The following is a 26,600-nucleotide window of genomic DNA, read 5'->3' as shown; positions in this document are numbered from 1 at the left end:
AGAGTAAGTTACTGACTTGATGCCTCTGTCCTCCTAAATACCACAGTGTCCATTTTCTAAGAACAAGGATATTATCTTACATAAACATACAGTTGTTTTTTTGTTTTGTTTTTTTTGCGGTACGCGGGCCTCTCACTGTTGTGGCCTCTCCTGTTGCGGAACACAGGCTCCGGACGCACAGGCTCAGCGGCCATGGCTCATGGGCCCAGGCGCTCCGCGGCATGTGGGATCTTCCTGGACCAGGGCACAAACCCGTGTCCCCTGCATCAGCAGGCGGACTCTCAACCACTGCGCTACCAGGGAAGCCCCCATCTGAGAATGTCTTTTTAATTTCTTTTTTATCCTTGAAAGATATTTTCACTGAATATAGAATTCTGAGTTGACAGGTCTTTTAGCACTTGAAGAAACATGTTATACCAGTTCTTCTGGCCTCCATGGTTTCTGATGAGAAATCTGTTGTCTTTTGAAGTATTTTTCCCCAATAGGAGAGACAGTGTTTTTCTCTCTCTTCTTTCAACATACTTTGTTTTTAGTTTTCAGAAGTTTGACTGTGATTTGTCTTGGCATGAGCTTCTTTGGTTTATCTTCTTTGGGATTTACTCAGCTTCTGTAAGTTGGTGTCTTTTACCAAGTTTGGGAAATTTTCACATATTACATCTTCAAATACTCGACTCTAATGACACAAATGTTCAGACTTTAATTTTAATCACAACTGTGTCTGAGGCTCTGCTCATTTTCTTTTCAGTCTATTCTCTCTATTGCTCAGGTTGAGCAATTTCTATTGTTCTGTATTCTTGTTCCCTGATGATTCCCACTGTTCTCTCTATTCTGTTGTTGAGCTCATCCACTGAGCCCCTTATATTCTGAGTGTTGTATTTCTTAGTTCTAAAATTTCCATTTTGTTCTTTTATATCTTCTGTTTCTTTGCTGAGATTTTCTATTTTTTTTCATTTGTCCCAAGTGTTTATGTAAATTAAAGCATTTTTATGATGGCTGCTTTAAAATCCTTGACAGATAGTTCCTACATCTGTGTCATCTTGCTGTTGGCATCAGTTGATTGTCTTTTCTCATTCAAGTTGAGTTCTTGGTATGATGAATGACTTCTGATTTTACCCGGTTCACTTTGGATATTATGTTGTAAGACTTTGGATCTTATTTAAATCATCTATTTTACCAGAACTCCTCTGACCCTGTGTTGGAAGGAACGAGGGGTGATGTCTTGTTATTGCCAGGTGGAGCATAGAAGTCCAGGTTCCCTGTAGGGTCCCCATTAACACCACCCCAGCGGAAGATTTGGGGTACCTCATCACAGCTTGATAAGGGTGGAAGTCTAAGCTCCCCACTCAACTTTTGCAAACAGAGATAGGTCTTCAGTTTTTTCTGTAGTGTTTGGCTAGAGCAGAGTAGGTATTGCATAAAAGTTTTCTGTCTTGATAGGCTTCCGCTCTCCTGGTCCTTTGGCTAGAGAAAGTAGGCTTTTCTTGGGGGATTTTTTTTCTCTTTGCCTGTTGGTGTTTCTGGATTTCTGCTTCCCTGGCACCAAGTCTGGGATATATGAAGCAAACAATAACAAAACCCACTGAACTCAACATTGTGTCTTTCCTTGGGTCCCAAAGTCCCTAGCTGGTTTGCCTTCTCCTCTACTTTTCAGAACCTTCTTATGTTTCTTTTATTACATATAATGTCCAGAATTGTTAGCTGTACATAGAAGAAGGAACAGGGAGAAATGTATCTACTACATCTTGTCTTGGAACTGGAATTCTCCTTGCTGTAGTATTTTGACTCTGAAAGGTCACACATCTTTCCCTATCACTCTAAGACCTACCCTGCTGGCAGACATGACACATTCCCCTGCAGAACTCTACTTCAAATATGCAGGTATAATAAAAGCTAAATATTGTTATGTTTGGAATACATAAACACTTGGAACAAATGAAAAAAAATAGAAAATCTCAGCAAAGAAACAAGATATAAAAGAACAAAATGGAAATGTAACCCACTGCCCCAGCAGAAGCACTGTCGTAATTTCTCTGTAATGATATAACACCTGAGGGGTGCTACCTGTCCTATCTGACTGCCTCCTTGGTTCTGGAATATTTTCCTCTAACAGGTGAAATACACATGGGAGGTCAAGAACATTTTTATATGGAAACCCAAAGCATGCTTGTTGTTCCCAAAGGAGAGGATCAAGAAATTGATGTCTACGTGTCCACACAGTTTCCCAAATACATACAGGTAATGTGGGGACCATTATGGAGGGGACATGGCTAAGTGGTTTCTGTCAACAAGATATACCAAGAACAATTTAGAACATTTTAGAAACTGAAGGAGTTTGGAGTACTAATAGCCATATCCATTTGGGTATTAATAACCATACAACTTTAAAACTTTTAAGATAGTATTATGAAAGCAATGGCCTTCTGTTTGTGGGTAACTTTAAAATCAGTTATGGGATCAGCCGGTCTCTTTTTCTATACTCTTGACACTGTTAAGAACACGAAAGAAATGACGACTATAGTCAACACTGCTGTATTATATATGAAAGTTGTTAAGAAACAGATCCTAAGAGTTCTTGTCACAAGGAGAAATTTTTTTCTTTTAATTGTATCTATATGAGATGGTGGATGTTAACTAGACCTATTGTGGTAATCAATATATGTAAATCAAACCATCATGCTATGTACCTTAAACTTATACAGTGATGTATGTCAATTATTGCTCAATAAAACTGAAAAAGAAACCCCAAAATTTTACAAAGGAAGGCCTGCCCTCCAAAACTTACAGTCACCTAACTCACATGAAGCACTTAGGAAATAGTACTGGGCAGAATGCAACCAGCAAAGTCAGAATTTACATAGGTGGAAGAATTAAGGGAATGGAGGTTTGTAAAGCCCGAGAATCATCCAGGAAGTCTCATGAAGATGAAGTCTTAAGCTGGGATTTACAGTGGTGGGAATGAGGTTCGTCTAGATGGTGAGAGGAGAAGCCATTTCCAGGGAGTTCCACACCACGATCAAATGCCACTCATTCGTTCATTCATTCATTCACTTGTCCCTTCTGCAAACACTTTTTGCCTGTGTCCTATGTGCCAGGCAGCATGCATGTAAAGAAGGAGGAATAGTACGAAGACTGCCCAATCTGGAGGTGCCTGGGGTGGCTAGTTTAAGCATCAGGGTGAAAGTAAGGGGAACAAACACTGGGGTCTTGATTCAGTAGGTCACAAGGAGCCAGTGTCATTATCAGAGCAAGTAGGAATGTGGGAATGTGGAGAATGAGGCCTCTTAGAAGGTGGAACACTAAGAAGGATCAGGCGAATTCCATTCCATTCCTGTCGTGCCTCTCACTCCCTGTGTGACATTGGTCCCATCACTTCATTCCTCTTGGGCTCCCCACCTATAAAAATGAGTTATTAAGACTTAATGACCTGGACTTCCCTGGTGGCACAGTGGTTAATAATCCACCTGCCAATGCAGTGGACGTGGCTTCAAGCCCTGGTCCAGGAAGATCCCACATGCCACGGAGCAACTAAGCCTGTGCACCACAACTACTGTGCCTGCGCTCTAGAGCCCGCGTGCCACAACTACTGAGCCTGCGCACCTACTGAGCCCGTGCTCCGCAACGAAGAGCAAGCCCCGCGCCTCGCACGCCACAACTAGAGAAAGCCTGCGCGCAGCAACAATGACCCAATGCAGCCAAAAATAAAAGTAAGAACAAATAAATAAATAAATTTATAACAACAACAACAAAAAAGACTTAATGACCTCAAACATTAGGATGGCAAGGAAGAGCAAGGCCTGCATCCAGGGAAGACCGACCAGCCAACTGAATCCGAATGGAGGGTGAGGAGTGCTCGTTCTCCAGTGGAGACAGTGGTGTGCAGGGAAAAGACCCAGTCTGAAAGAGGCTTGGAAGGGCACGAAATCTCACTGCTGCAGGAAACATATCCCAAAGGATACCTGGGGTGTAGTTCATGGGGAAAAATTTTTTTAAATTTTATTATCACAAAAATATCTCATTGATATTGGAAGGACTACTTAATATTAATGATAGTTTTGGTGCTGTCATTACAGCTAAATACTGCTGAGCTCAGCATGGATGCATGCTTAGGTTACTGGAAATCATCCCATTATTTAGTATAAACACACAATTTGTGTATCATGTACAACATTAAGGAATCAACATGTGTAAGGACTGTTCCCACTCCCTTGCTGCAGATGGGTCAGATTAATGAGAACTGTTATCATTCGCAGGACATAGTTGCTTCAACCTTGAAGCTCCCAGCTAACAAGGTCATGTGTCATGTAAAGCGTGTTGGTGGGGCTTTCGGGGGGAAGGTGATGAAAACTGGCATCATGGCAGCCATCACCGCATTTGCTGCAAACAAGTAAGTGGAGAAAACCTGTTAAGTGGACTAAAAATAAAGCGAGGTCACATTGAATATTTTCAATATTGCGGTTAAGGAGGAAGAATCTGGGTCAAGGTTATTTAAAATCACATATAATATACAAATATACAAACCAGCTGCCAGCTTATTACAACTTCTTTATTTTATATTGTCAAACTACATACTATAAAAACAAAAATGAGAATCAGTTACTGAAAAGAGTAAAAACCACAGTAAAATATATAATACCTGGAGATAGACAGAAGCAGATCCTGAAAGGGTGGGGTTACTTGTCCTTAGCACCTGTATATCTACATAGGTCAGTTCAACCTTTTGAGGTAGACATTTGTATCTATCTATATATCTACGCCTATACATATCTCAAAAGGTTTATATACATATAGATAGATATAAATATGTGTATCTCAAAAGTGTGTGTGTGTGTATATATTTTTTCCCCTTAATTTAAATGGAAAATTTGCTTCTGTTATGCTTACCTTTATTTATAGTACTATTTTCCTTTAAGGGTGTCAGAATATAACCATAGGAAATTGTCTTTGGAACAGGCACACCTAGAAGGCTTAATTTCTTTGCTAAGTAATGTACGTCAGTTCCTCTGCCCCATGACACAAAAAGACCTTCATTCCAGACCTGTCCTATCTGGGAATACTTGGCAGTCAGACACCACTTGACTTCCTCCATTTGTAACCATCTATAATGTGGCCTTGGGACTGTTTGCCTATCATGGAGGTGATTATTACAGTGGGAAATAACCCCAAAGCAATACTCCGGAGCCTTGGGCCTGAGAGCCCCCTTGCATAAGTAGTGAGTGCCAGGCACTGTGCCCTGACCCAAAGGAAGAAGTCACACTGGTGTATGCCTGAGAGCAGCACAGCCTGGGCTCAGGGAGTCACTTTGCTGTTCTGCGGTGTGTGTGGATGCCACCAGGCTCTCACTAGGCGTTACATAAACCCTAGATAATACCTGTTAGGTAAAAGAGTTTACCTCTCCCGATTTTTTTTTTTTTTTTCCTGTTTTAGGCATGGTCGTGCAGTCCGCTGCATTCTGGAACGAGGAGAAGACATGTTAATAACTGGAGGCCGCCACCCTTACCTTGGAAAGTATAAAGTGAGTAGAAGGATGGAGGATTTATGTTGTAAATGTAACATAACAGAAATGCAGAGGGCCGCATCGGGCTACTCTCTACTGGGGAATGACAGTGAGCAAATCAACAAATTGTGCGTCACACTGTCTCTTCCTTGTGCTAACTGATTACTGGCTGGTTCAGTGAAGCTTTTCTGCTTTCCTCAAAGATACCAGTTTGTGGAAAAAGTACGAGCTGGTATTGGCTGCTACAGAGTGCATAGCTGGAAAACATGTGAGTATATACATACGTCCATGAAAGTGGATCTGATAACCACACTATTCCCACAGTTTTATACGTGGGAGGTAAAAACAGAATAATTTCTGTAACAATAATGTTATGCGAAATTGCAAATGCTTGCCAACAGCTTCCTCATTTATCAATATGTCAAAGGTATTTTTGTAAAACTCTGTACCAGAAATTCCTAGAAAAGTTTCTGTAACAGAAAATAAGTATTCTTTTGCTTTATAAGAAATAAGTTTACTTGTCAGAATGGGCTAACTGCTCTAACAACTAAAAACTCTCTGGGACTTAGACCTTTTTTGTGTTAATTCTTGCTCAAGTAACAGCCCAGTGTAATCAGAGGAGGGTGGGAGGTGGGCGGAGAACAGGAGAGAACCCTGCTACACAGAATCACTCATGGACTCAAGCTTTTTCCATCTAGTAACACCACCATCCTCCCCTCAGACCGCACTGTTGAATACGGAAGCCACTAGGCACATACGGCTATTTAAATTTAAATCTACTAAGTTAAATGAAAGTTAAAATTCAGTTCCAGGGCTTCCCTGGTGGCGCAGTGGTTGAGAGTCCGCCTGCCGGGATGCGGGTTCGTTCCCCAGTCCGGGAGGATCCCACGTGCCGCGGAGCGGCTGGGCCCGTGAGCCATGGCCGCTGAGCCTGCGCGTCCGGAGCCTGTGCTTCCCAACGGGAGAGGCCATGACAGTGAGAGGCCCGTGTACCGCAAAAAAAAAAAAAAAAAAAAATTCAGTTCCACAGTTGCATTAACTATATTTCAAGTGCTCAATAACCACCTGTGACTAGTGGCTGCCATATAGGACATGCAAATAGAGAACATTGCCATCATCACAGGAAGTTCCATTGGTTAGCACTGCCCTAAAAACTCTTTGTCCTCCACTGGATTTTCTGCAGAGGGCAGCAGACAAGGGAAGGGAAGGGAAGAGAGGGAGCGGAGTGTTGTATGGGAGATGTTCTGAGCACCAGGCCTGGAAGTGGTGGTCCTTGCTTTAATCGACACATTATTGGCCAGAACTTTGCCACCTAACTGCAAGGGGGCATGGGAAATGTAGTCTTCCTGCATGCCCAGGATGAAAGACGACAGGATTTGTTGAACACATCACATCGTTTCTACCACAACTGGTGTACCTGCATACATATTGTTAGAAGATAACGAGTGTATCTATTTCAACTTACATTCACCCTAAGCTATATTTTGAATTGGGTTTAGTGCAGCATAGATTTATTAGAGCAAACTTTGTCCTGAAGGAGACCACATTTTAGCCGTTGAGGGAGAAATAAGACTTACACCTATGAAGTCATTATGAAAACATAATAATCTCAGGTTAAAGGAGGAGGTGCACATAGTAAAACTATGGGGAGAGATGAATATGAGTTGGGGTGTGTACAGGAAACTTCTTAGAGAAGGTGAAACGTAAATGACCTTCAAGAATGGATTGGCAGAAAGAAGGCAGAAAGAAGGTGGTGGGAATAGTAGCAGCATAAATGCAGAGGTGGGATACACACGGCCTGTTTGATAGGGGCAGGAGTAAGGGGAGAAGGGGAATTAGAGCACAGAGCACTTACTGGAAAGTAATGGGAAATAAGATGGGTTGGGTTAGGTGATGCCAGACTCAGAGTGGCCTGAGAATCCCAGGATGGGGGGTTAGACTTGATCTCATAAGATACAGTGACACTGAGTAGATGCTTGACCAGTCAAGTGTCATAACCAAACATGGGCACTTTGAGGGGGAGAATATGATGGCACTGGGCAGGACGGCCTAGCGAGGAGGGAGGACACAGACCGCCTGGAGGCAGCTGATGCTTTCAGACATGAAGCAGCTGGGGTCTGGTTACGATAGGAAGATGTAGAAAAAGAGATGGGTCCAAGAGCTATTATAAAATAAAATAGAAGTCGGTGACAAACTTAGCAAAATATAATGGAGGATAAAAACCACAAACATGCCTTGGAAGTTTCTGATAGAAAGAGCCAAGTTGGAAGGAGGAAACAGTCTGGACGGACAGGGATGAGTTTATTTGTGTGTTTGGAGAAGAAGTGACAGTGGGACATTTAAAAGTGGAAATCTCCTTCATTGATATGGGACTTTATTGAAAAGACTGGATTATAAGTTACAGAAACCATCAGCATAGTGATGATTAAAACCTTGAGAAAATAATGTGTTCTGATGGAGGGTAGTATGAGGACAGGAGATGATATTAATAATATTTACAGTAGTATTATTTAGGATACTTGCTAGGTTTCAGTCACTGGCTTATGATTTTGCCTGCATTACCTTACTTATTGCCAGGTCACAGATAGTCAGGTTATGTGACTTGCTTGAGATCACAGAGTGGGTTAAGTGGCAGACCCAGGATTCAGACTTAAACTGCTGAATTCACAGTTCATGCCCTTGACTTCAGTTTGAATTTGGCTCCAGTCAAGAAAAATCATTAAAATAAACTTTACTTTTATTATTATTATTATTATTTTCTTTTGTCTACGTCGCATGGCTTGCGGGATCTTAGTTCCCCGATCAGGGATCAAACCCGGGCCCTGGCAATGAAAGCACAGAGTCCTAACCACTGGAGCGCCAGGGAATTCCCAAAATGAACTTTAATAAGTTCAGAAATATTGAATACATCTTAAAAGCAAGGAAGATATTTATTTAAAAGACCTCCAGCAACACCAAATGCTGCTGAGAATTGTGATGAAATTGGGCCCTATGAGAAAAATGTGCAGAGTCCCTTATGTGCAGGCCACCAGATTTGGAGATTAGAAGATCGCTGGCTTTAGGGGAAAAGGTTCTGGTGGAAATATGAGGATGGGAGTCAGAATTCAAGAACTTATGGCGAGAATAAGAGGTCAAGAAATATGCAGTTGATTTGCTTTAGGAGGAGAAAAAAGATTGAACAGTAGTGACAGATTAAACAGGAGGGTTTTTGTGTGTGTTTGTTTTGCTCTTATATCTTTCTCTATCCTTCCTTTTTATTGTTATTATTTTATTTGTGGCAAAATACACATAACATAAAATTTACTATCTTAACCATTTTTAAGTGTACAGTTCAGTGGCATTATTAAGTACAGTCACATTGTTGTGCAGTCATCACCATCCATCTCTGGAATTCTTTTCACCTTGCAAAACTGAAACTCTGTACCCATGAAGCAATAACTCCCCATTCCTTCCTCTCCCAACAGCCCCAGGAAACCACCATTCTACTGTCTGTCTCTGTGCATTTGACTACTTTGGGTGCCTCACATAAATAGAACCATACAGTGTTGGTCCTTTTGTGACTGACTTATTTCACTTAGCGTAATGTCCACAAAGTTCATCCATGTTGTAGCATGTGTCAGAATTTTTTCCTTCCTTTTTTTGGCTGAATAATATTCCATCGTATGTATATGCCATATTTTGTTTCTCCACTCATTTACTGATGGACACTTGAGTTGCTTCTACCCCTTGTGAATAATGCTGCTGTGAACATAGGTATACATATATCTCCCTGAGATCCTGCCTTCAATTCCTTTGGATAAATACCCAGCTGCACCGTTTTACCTTCCCACCAAGAGTGCACAAGGGTTCCAGTTTCTCCACATCTGCACCAACGCTTATTGTTTTGTTTCTGTTTTGGGGTTTTTTTTTTTTTTTTTGCTATAGTAGCTATTCTAATGGATGTGAGGTGGTATCTTATGGTTTTGATTGGCATTTCCCTAATTATTAGTGATGCCAAGCATCTTTTCATGTGCTTGTTACCCATTTTGTATATTTTCATTGGAGAAGTGTCTATTCAAGTCCTTTGTCTACTTTTTAATCAGGTTGTTTGGGGCTTTTTGTTGTTGAGTTGTAGGAGTTCTTTATACATCCCAGATATTAACCCCTTATCAGATATATGGTTTGCAAATATTTTCTCCCATTCTCTGGATTGCCTTTTCACTCTGTTGATTGTATCCTTTGATACCAGGAAGTTTTAAATTTTGATATCGTCCAGTTTATCTATTTTTTCTTTTGTTGCTTATGCTTTTGGTGTCTTATCCAAGAAATTGTCAAATCTAAGGTCATAAAATTTTTCATCTATATGTAGAGGGTTCACAAGTGACAGAGTAAACTTTAGAGAGACTGGGTCCCCAGAACCAGTATCAGAAGTCCATTCTCTTTCCCCAGGCTGGATTCATGAACGATGGCAGAATCTTGGCCCTGGATGTAGAGCATTATAGCAATGGAGGTGCCTCCCTGGATGAGTCATTACTTGTAAGTGTTTTAATGAGCAAATTCACATTCTGGAAAGTGTTACGTAAAATTATTTAACTCAGAAAAATGTTCAGTAGTTAAATAATATTTAATTAGAAAAGCGTAAAGATTCGCAATGCAGGGAGCGAGTAGACTCATGTTACTTACTGGTGCCCCCAGGGGTGAGCCCAGAGATACTGGCTAAGTCTGCATCTGTGTGTTATCTCTGTGTTTCCCAAACTTAGAGCTCTTTTCCCAGATGCAAGCATTAGACCTTCACCTTGACCCCACTGATGTTTTGAAATGGGTAATTCTTTGCTGTAGGGCCGCCCTGTGCACTATAAGAGGTCCCTCAGTATCATTGGCTTCTATCCAGTATGTGTCAGTGGCGCAGCTACCCTCCAGACCTAACAACCCAAAATATCTCCAGACATTGGCAAATGTCCCAGGAAGGAAGAGGGGAAGGTTGCCCCTGGTTGAGAACAAATGCATTAGGCCAAATACCAGCATTTTTTTTCCTGTTTTTCAGGATATTTTATTCTGTAAACTGAGAGAGAGTCTACATTCTGTAGACTGAGAGGGCCTATGAATGCTTCAAAGGCTTTTGGAAATTTTTAAAACCTGGGGAAAAATGCATTAGCCCTAATGTGAAAATGTAAAAGTCATGATTTCCAAAAAATTATTCAAATCTTTAAAAATCATTTTACAGTAAAAATGCATTTAATTTGAGACATGGGTCAAGGTCAGCATGTTTGATGTGACGTAGGTCATTTCTGGCCTGATTTTGGTCCGAAGTCTCAGGATGGTAAAACAGGTGCACAAGGATGAGGTCTCATCACCTCAACTCTGGATTTCCCCAGATAATAGAGATGGGACTTCTGAAAATGGAAAATGCCTACAAGTTTCCCAACCTGCGCTGTCGGGCATGGGCGTGCAGAACCAACCTTCCGTCCAACACGGCTTTGCGAGGGTTTGGCTTTCCTCAGACAGGGCTGATCACCGAATCCTGTATCACGGAAGTTGCAGCCAAATGCGGGTTGTCTCCTGAGAAGGTAAAACTGAATTCGTTTCACAGACAAACGATAGTGAATTTTAGAGGTGGGAGGGCCCCTGGCAGTCTTCATGTTGAGGAATTTGTGGTCCATAGGGGCTACATGATTTGCTGCAGGTAACCCAGCTAACTAGTTAATACAGAGCAGGACTCCAGAGTTCAGGGGTCCTTGTCTTACTCGGGCTCCTCAAAAATCCTGGGGTAGAGGGTGTTGAGAAGTGAGCTCTGGATTCATTGTTAGTGAGAAGTCTCCATGGGTTAGAAGTTTAACTGCTACTAATAAGTTCTGTCAAACCCTTCTTTCCTCTGCTTCCTTAACATCTTAGGGAGCTGTCATCTGCGTCATTTCAGTTACCAAAATGGCCTCCTTTCTGTTCTTTAAGTCTTGGTCCCAATTTCATTCATTAACAAACTCGGTTCCCTTCCCAGGATCCTGGAGTAGAGTTAAGGTGGGCAGAAGGTGTGCCCTCTGCCCCCTTCTCCCTCCCGTGAGGACCAGGGAAAACAGACAGCATCTCCCCAGCTGACTTCTCCCAGCAAGCTCTCTGTCCTCTTCTTGGTTAGATGAAGCCACTTTTCAAGTATGTTGTCTCCGGGCTCCATTTCTCCCAGCCCTCTCAGAAATTGACAGTCCCCTGCAAGCATTAAATCTCCAACTGACCCTCAGCTGGCCCCTCACGCAGCATCCCCTGAAGCCCACACCTCTTGGCCCCATGCTGCAGCCATCCATGGAAAGCCCCAGTCCCTGATTCATCTACCTCCTCCCCCCCCAGCACTAGAATTTGTGACCATAGACAGGAGCCATCATCTTTATGTCTCTTGAACTTGGGGGGGGGCCCTGCCCCTCCCTTCCTGGCTGTCTCACCATGGCCTCTTTCCCAGATGTGCTGTCACACTGGTAGCACTAGGAGGAGGATCAGCTAATGACCTCCCTTCATCCCCAGAGAAGATGGAGGAGAGAGTAGCCATCCTTCAAAACACCACAGCAGGGGGCTTCCCTGATGGCGCAGTGGTTGAGAGTCCGCCTGCCGACGCAAGGGACACGGGTTCGTGCCCCGGTCCGGGAAGATGCCACATACCGCGGAGCAGCTGGGCCCATGAGCCAAGGCCGCTGAGCCTGTGCGTCCGGAGCCTCCGCAACGGGAGAGGCCACAACATTGAGAGGCCTGCGTACCACAAAAAAAAAAAAAAAAAAAAAAACACCACAGCAGGGATTTCCCTGGTGGTCCAGTGGTTAAGATCCACACTCCCAATGGAGGGCATCTGGGTTTGATCCCTGGTCAGGGAACTAGGTGCCACATGCCGCAACTAAAGATCCCGCGTGCTGCAACTAAAGATCCCGTGTGCCGCAACTAAACATCCTGCGTGCCACAACTAAAGATCCTGCGTGCCGCAACTAAAGATCCCACGTGCCGCAACTAAAGATCCCGCGTGCCGCAGCTAAAGATCCCGTGTGCCACAACTAAGACCCAGCACAGCCAAATAAATAAATAAAATTTTTTAAAACCCCCCCAAAACAAAAAAAAACACCTTCCCCAAAATGGCACAGCTCACTAATTTCCAGTCATCCTTTTATAATGATCTGGGACTTTTTGGAGGGGGAGATGGGAAGAAGATATGTCTGTAATGACCCCTGTCAGCTTGGGGAGAGGGCTGGCCTCAACTGCTGAGAGTTTTCTCAGCTGAGAATGTGAAGTACTTGACCTTTTGTTCTCAGCTGGGTGCCTTAGTCACCAATTTCTGGGAATTCAGGAAGAATTCTACTCTGCTTCAGACATCCTGGGATACAATCACTTAATTGGCTTTTCATCCTAGTTATGGGCTATATTTAAACAAACTTTCATAGTTTCCTGTTTGGAAGTGAGTGGTCTTCTCTTGCCTCAGCATCTGAAAATTGAAATCACACGGATCATGTAGCCTGTAATTAAATTCAGCATTACCTTTCAACAGATACTCACAAGTACAACTGGAATTAAGAGTCCACAGTGTACCTGGACTGCACTGTTGAGTTATATAAGAAATATGAGGAAAGGAGTCCTTCCTCTGAACTTACACAGGAGCGGCATCGAAGGCATATAAGTGCTAACACATTTGATAGAGGCTCTGAGTAGAGGAAGAGGAAGATGTTATGTGTTGGGAAAGGCTTCAGCAAGGAGTAGATTGAACTCAGTTTGGGTTTTCTATGATGAGCAGAATTTGACTAGGAGGACAGTGGGTGGGAGAGACTATGTCTGCCTAGTGCCCCACCAACCCTTTTGATCTCCTTCTCTTTTGTAGGTCCGAACGATAAACATGTATAAGGAAATTGATCAAACACCCTACAAACAAGAGATTAATGCCAAGAACCTGATCCAGTGTTGGAAAGAATGCATGGCCATGTCTTCCTACACCCTAAGGAAAGCAGCCGTAGAAAAATTCAACTCGGAGAACTGCTGGAAGAAGAAGGGGCTGGCAATGGTCCCCCTGAAGTTTCCTGTCGGCCTTGGATCAGTTGCTGCTGGTCAGGTCAGTTCTCCAGACAGACAAATCAAAAGGTGTTGAGGGAACTTTCCATTGAGGTCGATTAGCCATATGGTTGCAATGTCTAACTGTTCAGCTTCCCCAGAGCTGTGCTCCGTCCAACTAGTTTTTCTCCAGAGGAGATGAGAGCTACTTTGCCCACTTCCCCAGGGTTGGTGACAAGCATCCTTGCTGGGAAATTGGGAGAGCCAGCACCTATTCCTGGCCTTGGAATTGAACAGCTGAATTAGCTCACTGTGGGCCCATATCACTGAAGTATAAAATACTTAAGTATTGGGGGACCAATGACCCCCAAGACTCCTCTTCAGCTACTCTGATGCTGTGAGATAGAAACAGGAAATGGAAGAGTAACAAAAGCTGCAAGGCATTCGGTGCTCCTCCCATTTTTGGTGGGCTGGGGAAAATTACATCCAGAAAAATAAATCATTTAAATATCTTTTCAAACAATCGTAGAAGTTTTTTTTCACTTTATAGCCATTAAAGGTATCACGGGGAGGACTGAAAATCTATTTTTTTTTTTAATAAATTTATTTATTTATTTTTGGCTGTGTTGGGTCCTTTTGCTGCACGTGGGCTTTCTCTAGTTGGGGCGAGCGGAGGCTACTCTGTTGCGGTGCGCGGGCTTCTCATTGCGGTGGCTTCTCTTGTTGCGGAGCATGGGCTCTAGGTGCATAGGCTTCAGTAGTTGCAGCACACAGGCTCAGTAGTTGTGGTGCACGGGCTTAGCTGCTCCGCGGCATGTGGGATCTTCCCAGCCCAGGGCTTGCACCCGTGTCCCCTGCATTGGCAGGCAGATTCTTAACCACTGCGCCACCAGGGAAGTCCTGAAAAATCTATTCTTGTTGTTTACTTTCTTTAATTGATTAAATGAATTCCCTGCTCGGTTGCTTAAACCTCACTTGCAGGTTCCACCTCTTCATTCTTGAGTGGAACTTACCCCGAACAGCTGGTGGTCTTTATTGTCGCTCATTGTACAGCAGGGACGTGGGAACCCTGTTCCCTACATTCTTACGTGTCCGTGTGTGTATCTGTACATACATGTGGATGAGGTGGCAGAGCCCTCAAAACTATAGTCCCTCCCCTTCGCAGAGTTCACGCCTTTGGCTGAACCATGAAGAAGGTACGGCAGGTGTGTGTTTTGAGCGCTGACAGAATAGGGATAAGTGGGAGTGGGGCCGTGAAGAGCACTAGTGTGTAGGCCGTGTGATGGGGAGGCCAGGAAAAGCAGGCAGGAAGGCCCTTCCCCCGTTTCCACACCCATCATTCACCCATCTATCCTGACTCAGCCTGGATGAAATCACCAGAACGTTTTCATGCAGCTTTGATTGTAGGTGGGTTAACGCAGAGGGGCATATAACAACACAGTGGCGATCTGAGTGCAGCCTTCCTATGCCTCTCCTGTTTACGATGGCAAAACAGCACAGATGTTGTTTAGTCATCTGCCTACAGTTTACTCAGATGAGAGAGTCAAGAGGCTGTGGTTGAGGAATAAAGGCAAAAACAAGGTTATTAAAAAGGAAAGGAAGGGGGAAAACTATCCCTAGAAAAGGGTTAGCGAGCAGTGACGCTTTGTATATAGCTTTGGGGCAAACTGATTAGCCAGCGGCCAGCAAAGAGGTCAGTCTGGGCCGTCTGTCCTTGAGTACACCGACCAGGATCATGCAGAAAACAATTTCCATTGTATATGAATCTTCTGGAAATTTGGGGGCATTAGGCTGTGGGTAGACATGGCAGGCTGTCTCTATTCAATGGTTGCCATTACTTAATACCTGACCTCCACAGGAGACTAGGTCTGTCCCATTTCCCTCATCAGAAATTTCTCAAAAGGTAGATAAAAATTAACGATAATTACTGAGCACCTACTATGTTGTAAGTTCTTTTAGGTTTTAACTCATTCAGCCCTCAGGGCAACCTATAAGATTTGTAACCTTATGTTAATGATGAGAAACTGAGGCTCAGAGAGCTTAAATCACTTGTCCAGAGCCCCACAGCTGATGAGAGGCGGGGCTGGTGCTAGAACTCAGGTCTCAGAGGCTCCAGAAGCTGTGCTTTGTAGCTACATCAAGCTGCTTCCCCATAGCACCTTCTGAGGGGAACTGAGGTGGGATTCAGCTCAGCTGGGAAGAAACTAGACAACAGCCATCAGCACAAATTCATTCTCAAAGGCTCCTGAGACGCCTTCCCTACCACCACCATCCCCTCCCATCCTTGCCTGGAAACCAGCTTCTGTGCTTAAAACATTTGCTTAGGGCTGAATTGCAGAGTTGAACTGAGGAGTTTGAGATCACTCGGGCTGCTTCCTGGAAGCCATACGCTGAAAGCCTCTGTTCTGAAGCAAACCAGATAGAGGGGGGAACTAGAGCACCTTCTGCGTCTACAGCCCTAGGCTGGGTGATTTGCAACTTCCCACTTGATTTAAGCCCTATCTCCCCTCTGTTGGCTGGTGTGATTCTGTTTCATAGAAGGGGGAGCTGAAGCCCACAGAGGTCCGCTGTCCTACGGAAGGACATCCAGCTAGTGAGTGGTAGAACAAGGACTTGACTTCAAGACTGTGCTCCCAACAGCTGAGGGTGTCAAACGTGCCTCACCTGCATTATATTTAATTCCTAGACAGAGCACTGAAGTGCGCACAGTATCTAATGAACCTCTGTATTCCCAGTGCCTTCATACGGCACCTGGCACAGAAGAGGAACTCAAACGTTTGAATGGCTGAGACATTTTGGGAATCTGTTGGGTCAAAGCTCATGTCTCACCAACACCAGCAGTCATTGCTTGAGGACTTACATTTCACAGACTAAGTTCCAAGTTTATATTGGACAACTATCTGTTCCCACGTGCCAGTTGTGCTGATTTCGCAGATGCAGCTTTGCAGAATTCTCTTTTCTGGCGCTAACAATGAGCCACCCGGTGGTGCCACTTAACTGAACCGAATTCGACATTGTAAGTGGCCCAAGAAGCCTGCAGCAGCACATGGGACAATTACTCAGCAGTCTCGGACAGAAATGCTGCCCTGACACACAGGCAGAGCGCTGCTGCCAGCGGGGTCACACGTGATGAAATGCACAATCCACTGTACTTGTAGTTCAATCACATGTGCCAGTTACACATTTCACCCACAAGCAACTTCTGAATTGCTGGCAGAGCCAAGGAGGCCAAATAGAGTGTCTACAAGCTTAAGGAACAGATTAAATGGCTGTGCTGTTGCCAATTCATTTATCAAACTTTTATTGAGTACTTACTACTCGTGAGTTACTATGTGGCTTTGCAAAGGATGCCTTAGGACATGGACTTTCCTTTCAGGGGGCTTACATTCCAGCAGAGTACAAAGAGGTGCTGTAGAATGGAGCCCAGGAGCAGCCGCTGCAGCTGGCATCCCCCGCCGTCTGGTGCATAACCCCTGGGCAGCCCGCCCCGGTGCTCTGTAGCGGATGTCACTCCTTATCTTTATTGTTTAGAGAATAAATGACCAGGAGCACAAGACAGTGTTTCCAGGACTGATATGTCAACAGACAGTAGAACGTGCTCTGCTGGGTCTCCCCAAGGCACTTGGATATGATTATTCTGGCAACGATGACTTTGCTAAGGTTCTAAGATTCTCCCTTGGGTTGTGAGTGTAGGTGCCTTTGTCCTCAGAGAAAGTGCTCCTATGTCCCCATTTTCTCAATACATCCCTAGTTTATACCAGCTGACCAGGTAAATAGAGCCCATTTTCACTGTCAAAGTGCCTGGTTTGGAATGCTAGAGGCTTCTGCTTGTCATTTGCTAGAGTAGTGTGAACCTTTGGATGCCAGTAAAGAGGCAGCTCTCCAAGTGTGGCCCATGGCCCACAGGTGGCTCTAAAGGTCCTTCTGGTGGGCCAAAGAATCGATCTAGGAATGCACTCCTTTCCTTGGGCATATCTGGTGATTGACATGCAGTTCCTTCGACTTTCACTTCTGACCAGGGTTGTTTATAACTAATCTAAGTGAGTAAAGCAAGGCTTAAAAATTTTAGCTTCATTAAATGGAAATTAGCTTGTTACCAGAATTTTCTGAAGACCTGCCTTTACAAATCCTAGATTATTATGCCACTCTGCATAGAAGCTTAGATATTAAGAATCCTAGCCGATAGCTTTTAGTAACCCCTGGCTGGCCTAGACTACATCTAAGAGACTGACATTACCCAGTTGAGCAGCAGTAAAGGTGTGCCTTGGAGACCCCCTGAATCACAGTGGAACCAGTAGAAGCATTTTTCTCTAGGACCATATGCTGTTAATATTGCTCGTATACTGGAGACTCAAAGTGAAGACGCCATTCACATTTTCTGCAGTCTCCTGGGATATCTCAGTCTCCTGGCCCATCTCCATACCCCCTAGTTTAGCACAAGCAGACTTGGCAAGAAGGCACATTCCTATCGACTGTAAAACATGCTTAGCTTAGAGCCTGGGTGTTTCTGACCACAGCAGCCTTTTATTCTATGTTAGCTGTTTGGTTCCTTCTGTATTCCTGTGGGAGCTGTGCAGTTAGATAAGATTACTTCGAAGTTCTCTTCGAACTCTAAAGCCCTATAACTCTGGGCCAAGATGACTGAGGGTGGGCTTAGCTCATTTGGCAGCAAAAATGTAATGTCTCTCTGCCCCATCTTATTTGGATTTTTATTTTTGCTTCTCTATAACATACCTACAACTATGGGGATAAGTGTTCATGTAAACAAGTCTTCCTTCTTCCCCAAACTATCTATACTTAACTTTGCATTTAAAACTGACGACACCCTCTCCCCCAAAACACCCAAATCCAGATTATTGTTCCACCCTGGGTAGGGGGGATCCTTGAAGGTACCAGTGCGCTCAGCTTTTCTACTGAGGAAATAGTAGCGTAAGCAGCCTAACTAATCCTGCCCCAGACTCACAGCCATCCAGTGACAAGCTGGCCTCTTGTGGGACGATCATGAGGCAGCACCTGTCCCGGCCTTGCCCTGGCTCTGCTCAGTGCTCTCAGGGCAATGGGGAAAGGGTCTGCGTTTATTTTGGCAGATGTGGAAAGGAGGGAGGGGATGCTTTATGGGGAAAAGGTTTTCTAATTGACAAGATATGTGATAATGTCAATCAAAAAGATCGCGGCAACTGTTTTCATCTTTTTTACTTAGGCTGCCGCCCTGGTTCACATTTATCTAGATGGGTCTGTGCTGGTGACTCATGGTGGAATTGAAATGGGGCAGGGAGTCCACACTAAAATGATTCAGGTAAGAGTGCAGATAATTGGATTAAGTCGGGTGTGTGCTTGTAGATATGTGTAGGAGAGAGAAACCTGGAATGTACATCTTCTGTTCCCAAATAAAAAGGATAGGAGACTTTAGCTTTGACTACTTCAGCTGCTAAGCTATTCACAGAAACTGGATAAACAAGCCAGTTTTGTAACCGACCCTCCTGAAAGAATGTGGTAGAATTGCCTCTGGTTGTCTTACTGCTAAAGAAGGTTGTTTGGTCATTTGCTGCTTTCCTTTGGATATATTAACAAGTGTGTTGTCTTTTTTGAACCTTTGCTGGGCAATAAAAAGATTTAGAAATTCTGATGTATTGCATTATTTCTTGCCCTTTTTATAGTAAGGACTCTGAACAACTGATAGTATAAAACACATTTGATATTTCTAACCGAACTACCAGTTTTCTTTTCGCTCAATTATTTTAGAATAATTTTTAGCTACTGTTTCTATTTTGCTAGTTATTGTAATATTACAGATTATAAAACATTTAAAAGGCAAACATTATTTTAGAAAACCCTGCACAATTCTACCACTTAGCAATAATCACTGTTTTGGGGTCTCTCTATTTTGACATTTTTTCTTTTTCAAAAAATCACTAGCATTCTTTTTATATAATTTTATATCCTGGATTTTCACCTATCCTTATATAGAGTGACCATTTCCTCCTGTCATTAAGAATTTTTTACAATCATGATTTTTAATGCTGCATGTATATGTCTGTATAATTTATTTAGCCATCCCCAGTTGCTGAACACTTCAGTGAACATTTTTGTCCATAAGCCTGTGATCAAAGCAATGATTTTTTTTTTAAATAAATTCCAGGAGTGGAATTACTGGGTCACAGAATATATCTTAAGTCACTTGCCACGTTACCAAATTGTTTTCCAGAAAGTATCCATCGCGTTACACCACTACCCAACATTGTACATTACGGATTGTTTTAAAAAAAAGCTTAGATAATTTAATAGAGGAAAGTATCTCATTATTGCTTTAATTTGCACTTTTCTGATCATAGAGGTGCTGAATTTATGTTTTATTTCATGTTATCACTCGCTTGAGAATTGTGTGGTCATACCTGTCCCCCTTTCTGGGGTGAGACTTCCGTGTTTTCCTTATTGGGCCACCAGAAACCTTTCTGTTCTAAGCCTATGCACTTTGTGTAGGCAGTCTTCTGAAAGCCAGTGATGGGGAGGGCTCTGTATGCCTTATGCCCCTGTCGTAATTGTGGACAAACTCAACTAAGCCATACTGCTAGCAGGAAAGAGATTGTGGAACCAGCTGAGATGAGTAGTATGATTTTGCCCCATCATTAAACACAAAGGAAGAACCTAGCAGCCAGCCACGTCCTTATGTTGGCCAGTGGCACTGGCACCATGTACTTCTGGGATCTCTGGTTGGTGCAGCTGCTTTAACAAAGCCATTGTCCTTTCTCAGAAATGCTCTCTTCCTGGAGCATCTCCAGAAATGTGCATAAGGCATCTCCTCTCTGATGAAGTCAGATTTGCTAGAATTTTGCAGAGTGCAGAGGTAGGAGGGGCCTTGAAGATGCTGATTTCATGATGATGAAAACATGAAGCATTTCTTCCTGCCTCGGCTTGGGGCCTCACCTCCTCTTCCTGGTGCTATTGCACAAAAGAAAGTCAAAGAACAAGAAAGTGTGCTCAGGGCTGGGGGGCCAGACTAGCTACAGGGTCTTAGACAAGAGGAACTTCTTGTGGCTGGAAGAATTTGTGGTCCTGCTGCTTGTTCCAGTTGGGCATGGGGGTGTTCCACACACATGCTATCGTATGCTAAGTGCACGGGTCTATGACTAACCAAAGAAAAGTGAAAGAAGATCTCTTCCAAAATCCAGGTGGCCAGTCGTGAATTAAGGATGCCATTGTCCAACATCCACCTTCGGGGAACAAGCACAGAAACCGTCCCTAATGCAAACATCTCTGGAGGTTCCGTGGTGGCCGATCTCAATGGGTTGGCAGTAAAGGTAAAAATCGTTGCAGTGGCAACCAAATCATGAACACCGTCAAGGCTGGAGCTCAGAAGATGTTGCAAATCAACCCAGCTCTTGTCTCCTTCCCACACCCTCTTGGGGAAAACTGCGCCTTCACCCAGTCGGGGGCTCAGTCAGTGTCAGGACTGGCCACTCTCCCGAGCGGGAGATGCCACCTCCTTTCTCCCTCACTCCTGACAGCTCACTGGTCCCCAGGCCCTATCAGTTCTACTCAGAAATGTCTCTTTCCAGTTCCAGGTTGCAGTACCATGGCTGCTTTGGTTCAAACTCGCGCCTCTTGTCAGGGCCATCGCGAGCCTCTGTCTGTCCACCCCAGTTTCACTGCCTTTCACTCTGGCTTCCTGCAGCCAGGGAAAGCTTTCCCACAAAATAAATCTGACCGTGCTGTGCTTAAAAACAGTGACCGGTGGTTTATCAACAGCTTTTCTGTTAAGTCCTGACCGCTTAGCAGGGCTTACACGGCCCCCATCCCAGGCGGTCTGTCTTTAAGACCAGCTCATGCCTCACCCCCAACCCCATGAGACCTTTCACCCCACCTCTTACGGGGTTGGTGTCTTCCTTCTCCTCTTAAATAAGCCTATATATCAGCACATAATAGTGTGTTTTTGAAATTGTTGTTCTCTTGACATTATGGTCATAATTTTAACTAAAAAATAATCCCTAGGACGCTTGTCAAACTCTTCTAAAACGCCTTGAACCCATCATCAGCAAGAATCCTGGAGGCACTTGGAAGGACTGGGTGAGAACCACTGTTACTTTGTGTTGTATGTTAGGAAAAAAAAGGAGAGAGGAGAGTGAGATGTGTGAATCAAATACCAGTAGAAAGGGCACATTAAAAGGTACTGCAGTTACATCATGATCAATAGAAGCCTTTGGCTCTCGGCATGTGGAGATGTTATCACAGCATGATGGAGGAACTCCTACATCTGGGACAATTCTCTATTAGAGAAAAGATGGTTCTTATGTCCAGAACTCTTGTTTTAATCAAGAATTAATTAATGTTTCTTCCTAAGGAATCTAGGTATTTTCTAGATAATAGCAGTCCATCTATTTGTTCTTTTTTGGGGGGTCCCCTGTTCCTAAAATTGGAAGATAACGCTAGAATCCTTTTATAAAAGTAAAAATCATATAAGCGCTCTTTAGACAGAGGAAACCAAGCCATTTGGGTATATATTCAGCAAGTCGTAGGCACTAAATGGAATGGAAATATTCAACTGCTTCCTTTCATCTACCTAAAATCTAATTGGATGAGAAGACACACATTCTAAAGTCAACTAGGAAACTTTTCAGAGTAACAGGTTCTAAAGTACCAGGTGGTGTGGAATGGATACCCACTGAAGGCTGACAGTTCTAGGATGTCAAGTCATATTAAAGCACTGGTCTGGAGGAAATAACATTGGAGAGTCTTACTTAGAAATGGTTCCTGCTATTCCATAGAGTTAGGATTCATTCTATAATTCATATTTATAGGAGCTCTCAATCCTTTCTGGGCATATTTATTTCTGCCCTTTGCCCAGTGCTTCCTGGGAGAGTCTGGTTGGAGAAAGATGGAGAGAGATGCAGTGCAAGAGAGTCGGTCCTCCACCATCAAAAAATGCTGCCATTCAGCCCACTTTCCTCTGTAATGGTTGCACTTCTCACATTTTTCTTTCTCAGACTTGGGGGCATCATTTTGTATCTTAGTCAGCTGTGTACACTGCAGAGTCAGGAGAACCCTTTTGGTGTAAATGGTACAATTTAGTAAGATTGTACCCCTCTCCTAAGTCTGTTATGGATACATGATATTAAAATTAAATGTCTGACCACCCATTTTTTCCTGAAATGTTCTGTGTTAATAGGCTAAGTCTTACCAGGTGACTGAGTGAAATTCTTTATAAGCAGAACATGTGTTGCCCCCAATAGTCCAATCTATAAGTGTCACATACCATGGGAGTCGTTTATTATGATGATATGCATTGAACAAATGCTATTCCTACAAGCAGTGAACCATAAATGCCTATAGAGATGGAAAATGCTGAAAGGAATAAATTAAACTTGGTCCTTCCTAGTTATTACTACTGATCACTTTATTTAACACAGAGTAAAATTAATATTGAAGTCTCGAGTGATTCTTACTTTAAACATCTTTATTGCATCACGTTGTATTCTTCTTTTCCAGGCACAGGCTGCTTTTGATGAAAGCATTAGTCTTTCAGCTACTGGATACTTCAGGTAAATAGTCCTTTCAATCGCATGCTATGGAAAATGGCAGCGGTATCTTGAGGGGAAGTTTCATTTCTGTTTGCCATTTTGGCAAAAAATGATTTTGTACCTTGTGTTAACCCACTGTTATAAAGAACATTTAGGTGCTACTTAATCCAAATTTCCAGAAAGCCTGGGAAAAAATAGACACAGAAATAAAATACAGCTGAATCGATGATTCAAATCATACTGGGAAGTACTAACCTGGGGGTTAGTGCTTGGAACCCACAACAGTGGTTGACCTTTTGTTGAAAACTCAGTGTGTCCCTTAAGTTAGGAAATGAAGGAAAAGGGATGCAAATTAAACCCATAATAAGATAAATACCATCTCACACCTTCTAGATTGGCAAAATATAAGAACTTGACAATAACTGTGTGTTGTCAAGATGTGGCACAACTAGAACTCAGACACTTTGGAAAAGAATCTATCAATTTATCGAGTTATTTTAATGGAGAGTGGAAGCCATCAGAGAATAGAGTGATACAGAGAGTCATACCTGATTTTGTCTCTTTGTCACTTGTCATGGGAGTCCCAGGCTATCAGGAATTGGCTCTCAGGAATAAGCCCCTCCAGACTGGGCGGAGCAGAGGAGAGAAGGGTAGAAAGTACTGGCAAGCTGCTGGCCTATGCTTCTCCTCTATCATGGCATTTGTTTGGTGTTCTTAAAGAACAGTTAGGAACAGAGCAGGCCATGGTGCCTGATGGAGCGACCAGAGTAGGGGCACAGAATGAGAGCCAAGGGGCCTGATCCCTCGCACAGAAGGCTGAATCCTAGAGCCAGCAGACGGGTGAACTGGCAAGCGTGCACCTCTGATGTAGTGTTTGGTGTAAAATCCAGGTGGAATCCCCCAAATCTGATGACGATAGGATTACATGACCCAATATTAGCCAAAGCAATAGGATGAATATCCAGACAGTCAGCAGTTAACTTCCAAGCATAAGGAGTCAGTGGTAGGGAGTGGTTTCATGTTTTTATCAGGCAAAGCAAGTTTAATAAGAAAGAAGTAAATATTTACTTATTCAGCAGACTTATTGCATGTATTATGTGCTACACATCATTGTACAGGTGCACTCCTCTGGTTTGCTATGCATACAAATTGAGCACAGCTCTTAACGGGTCTGTTTAATCATTGTGGTCTGCAATTAGGGGACTTGATCACTTAACAACACTCCTCAAGAATTCTATTTCCTCCAGGGGTTATGAGTCGAACATGAACTGGGAGACAGGCGAAGGCCATCCTTTCGAATACTTTGTTTATGGAGCTGCCTGTTCCGAGGTTGAGATAGACTGTCTGACAGGTGCTCATAAGGTCAGTACCAGTTGGGAAGGTCTTCAAGTTGAACTCTAGATACATCTATTTTCCACGTATTCCATCTGTCTGAGCACCAGAGAGGCACCATGTAATCGGCCTAAGGATAATTTGTCTGTTTTACCAAGGAAGATAGAAGCTCAGCAATCGCCTCGGTGTTTTATGTGGAAAACAACTGGCAGCCTCTCTTCTTTATTTCCCCTGCTCTTTCAAATGGAATCAGGAAAAAAATCACTTCAAGGAAGAAACACAGCCTACAGGGGGCTTCAAGGAAGAAACAGCCTACAGGGGGCTTCGATGTAGAAACACAGCCTACAGGGGGCTTCCTCTTCCATGAAATGCCATCATGTGGCATCCTTTTCTTTCTTTTTAAGAAGATGTTGGGGATAGGAGTTTATTAATTAATTTATTTATTTTTGCTGTGTTGGGTCTTCGTTTCTGTGAGAGGGCTTTCTCTAGTTGTGGCAAGTGGGGGCCACTCTTCATCGCGGTGCACAGGCCTCTCACTATCGTGGTCTCTCTTGTTGCGGAGCACAGGCTCCAGACGCGCAGGCTCAGTAGTTGTGGCGCACGGGCTCAGTTGCTCCGCGGCATGTGGGATCCTCCCAGACCAGGGCTCGAACCCATGTCCCCTGCATTAGCAGGCAGATTCTCTGCCACTGCGCCACCAGGGAAGCCCCATATGGCGTTCTTGAAGGATTTCATAAGCATCCACAATCTGCTAACAAGCGCCAAGGGCCAGCCCAGGGGAGCTGGTGGCCAGCTTCTGATATCTTTTGTCCAGCTAGGTCCTGCTTTTTAGATAGTTTAAGAGCATCCTTATGCTTTTAAGAAATGCTATGGGGCTTCCCTGGTGGCGCAGTGGTTGAGAGTCCGCCTGCCGATGCAGGGGACACGGGTTCGTGCCCGGGTCCGGGAAGATCCCACATGCCGCAGAGCGGCTGGGCCCGTGAGCCATGGCCGCTGAGCCTGCACGTCCGGAGCCTGTGCTCCGCAACGGGAGAGGCCACAACAGTGAGAGGCCCGCGTATCACAGAAAAAAAAAAAAAAAAAGAAATGCTATGAGGAGATGCTCAGATAGATTCTCACACACACACACACACACGCTCCTGCTTCAAGGACTCAGAGTTTCTCCTCTTGTAGCTGGGCCTTTGAGGGTAAATGAAGTCCCTTGCCACTATCTATAACAATAAATGATCATCGATGGATTAAATGGGACTGTGATACCCTCACAACTGTCATGTGATAATCTGCCCAAAAGCTACCCAGAGGCAAGCTCTGGTTCTTGATATTTCCAAACATCCTTCGTGCCTGCATCTTGGATCATGATCAAATATAAGCTTGCATTTAATATGTCTCCAGCCTGTATGTTTTTACGCTGTAGTCAGCCTAATCTTTGAAAGTATATACACCCTTACTGAACCTACACCTTTATTGAATCTGCCCATTCGAGTATCTAGCTTGTCAGGATTCTGATTCAAACCAGATTACTTTTGGGGAAACTTGGACTGGGGCAAGACAGTGATCTCTCTAAGCATGCTTTTCATGCTACAGTAGCTGTCCTGTGTTAGGGAGTTCAGTAGAAAGTCCTCTCATGCTGATTTCTACATCCCCCCTCCCTCGAAGAAAATGTTGGTGAAAACTTAATCATTTGGGTTTCCTTGTGTCTTGCATATGCCTTGGTCTTGTTAAGATCTAAGAACAGGGTAATAATTAGCCTTGGTGTTAAATGTTAAGGTGTGCTCTTATAATTTATTGAACAATCTTTTTTTTATATAAATTTATTTATTTATTTTTGGCTGCGTTGGGTCTTTGTTGCTGTGCACGGGCTTTCTCTAGTTGCAGCGAGCGGGGGCTACTCTTTCATTGCAGTGCGCAGCCTTCTCATGGCAGAGACTTCTCGTTGCGGAGCACGGGCTCTAGGTGCAAGGGCTTCAGTAGTTGTGGCATGCGGCCTCAGTAGTTGTGGCTCGCGGGCTCTAGAGCTCAGGCTCAGTAGTTATGGTGCACGGGCTTAGTTGCTTGGCAGCATGGGAGATCTTCCTGGACCAGGGCTCAAACCCGTGTCCTCTGCATTGGCAGGCGGATTCTTAACCACTGCGCCACCAGGGAAGCCTAACTGAACAATCCTAAGAGATGCACGAGAAGCCTTATCAGATGTCTTCATATAAGCTAGATCTGAGGCTCAGGTTAGGTATCACCCCAAGGCAAAAGGCCATAATGTGACATCCCACTAACGG

General features: G+C 43.8%; 1 protein-coding gene across 3 annotated transcripts in view; it reads left to right on the top strand.

Annotated features, from left to right (window-relative positions):
* Positions 1-26,600, top strand: part of AOX1 (aldehyde oxidase 1) — a 70,839-nt gene that overhangs the window by 37,159 nt on the left and 7,080 nt on the right. For 2 of the 3 annotated variants that reach the window (XM_067741055.1, XM_067741056.1), the window contains 11 exons: positions 2,111-2,235; positions 4,251-4,384; positions 5,425-5,512; positions 9,923-10,009; positions 10,849-11,040; positions 13,317-13,544; positions 18,684-18,779; positions 20,653-20,781; positions 21,473-21,547; positions 22,967-23,019; positions 24,246-24,360. In XM_067741055.1, the coding sequence (XP_067597156.1) occupies positions 2,111-2,235; positions 4,251-4,384; positions 5,425-5,512; positions 9,923-10,009; positions 10,849-11,040; positions 13,317-13,544; positions 18,684-18,779; positions 20,653-20,781; positions 21,473-21,547; positions 22,967-23,019; positions 24,246-24,360 (1,322 nt within the window). The remainder of the gene's footprint in view (positions 1-2,110; positions 2,236-4,250; positions 4,385-5,424; positions 5,513-9,922; positions 10,010-10,848; positions 11,041-13,316; positions 13,545-18,683; positions 18,780-20,652; positions 20,782-21,472; positions 21,548-22,966; positions 23,020-24,245; positions 24,361-26,600) is intronic. The other variant, XM_067741057.1, reaches the window with a different exon arrangement.

Source organism: Pseudorca crassidens, chromosome 6 (assembly GCF_039906515.1).
Source record: "Pseudorca crassidens isolate mPseCra1 chromosome 6, mPseCra1.hap1, whole genome shotgun sequence".
Taxonomy (NCBI): domain Eukaryota; kingdom Metazoa; phylum Chordata; class Mammalia; order Artiodactyla; family Delphinidae; genus Pseudorca; species Pseudorca crassidens.
Note: the sequence above shows the minus strand (reverse complement) of the source record. Positions and strands in the feature narration are given on the sequence as shown.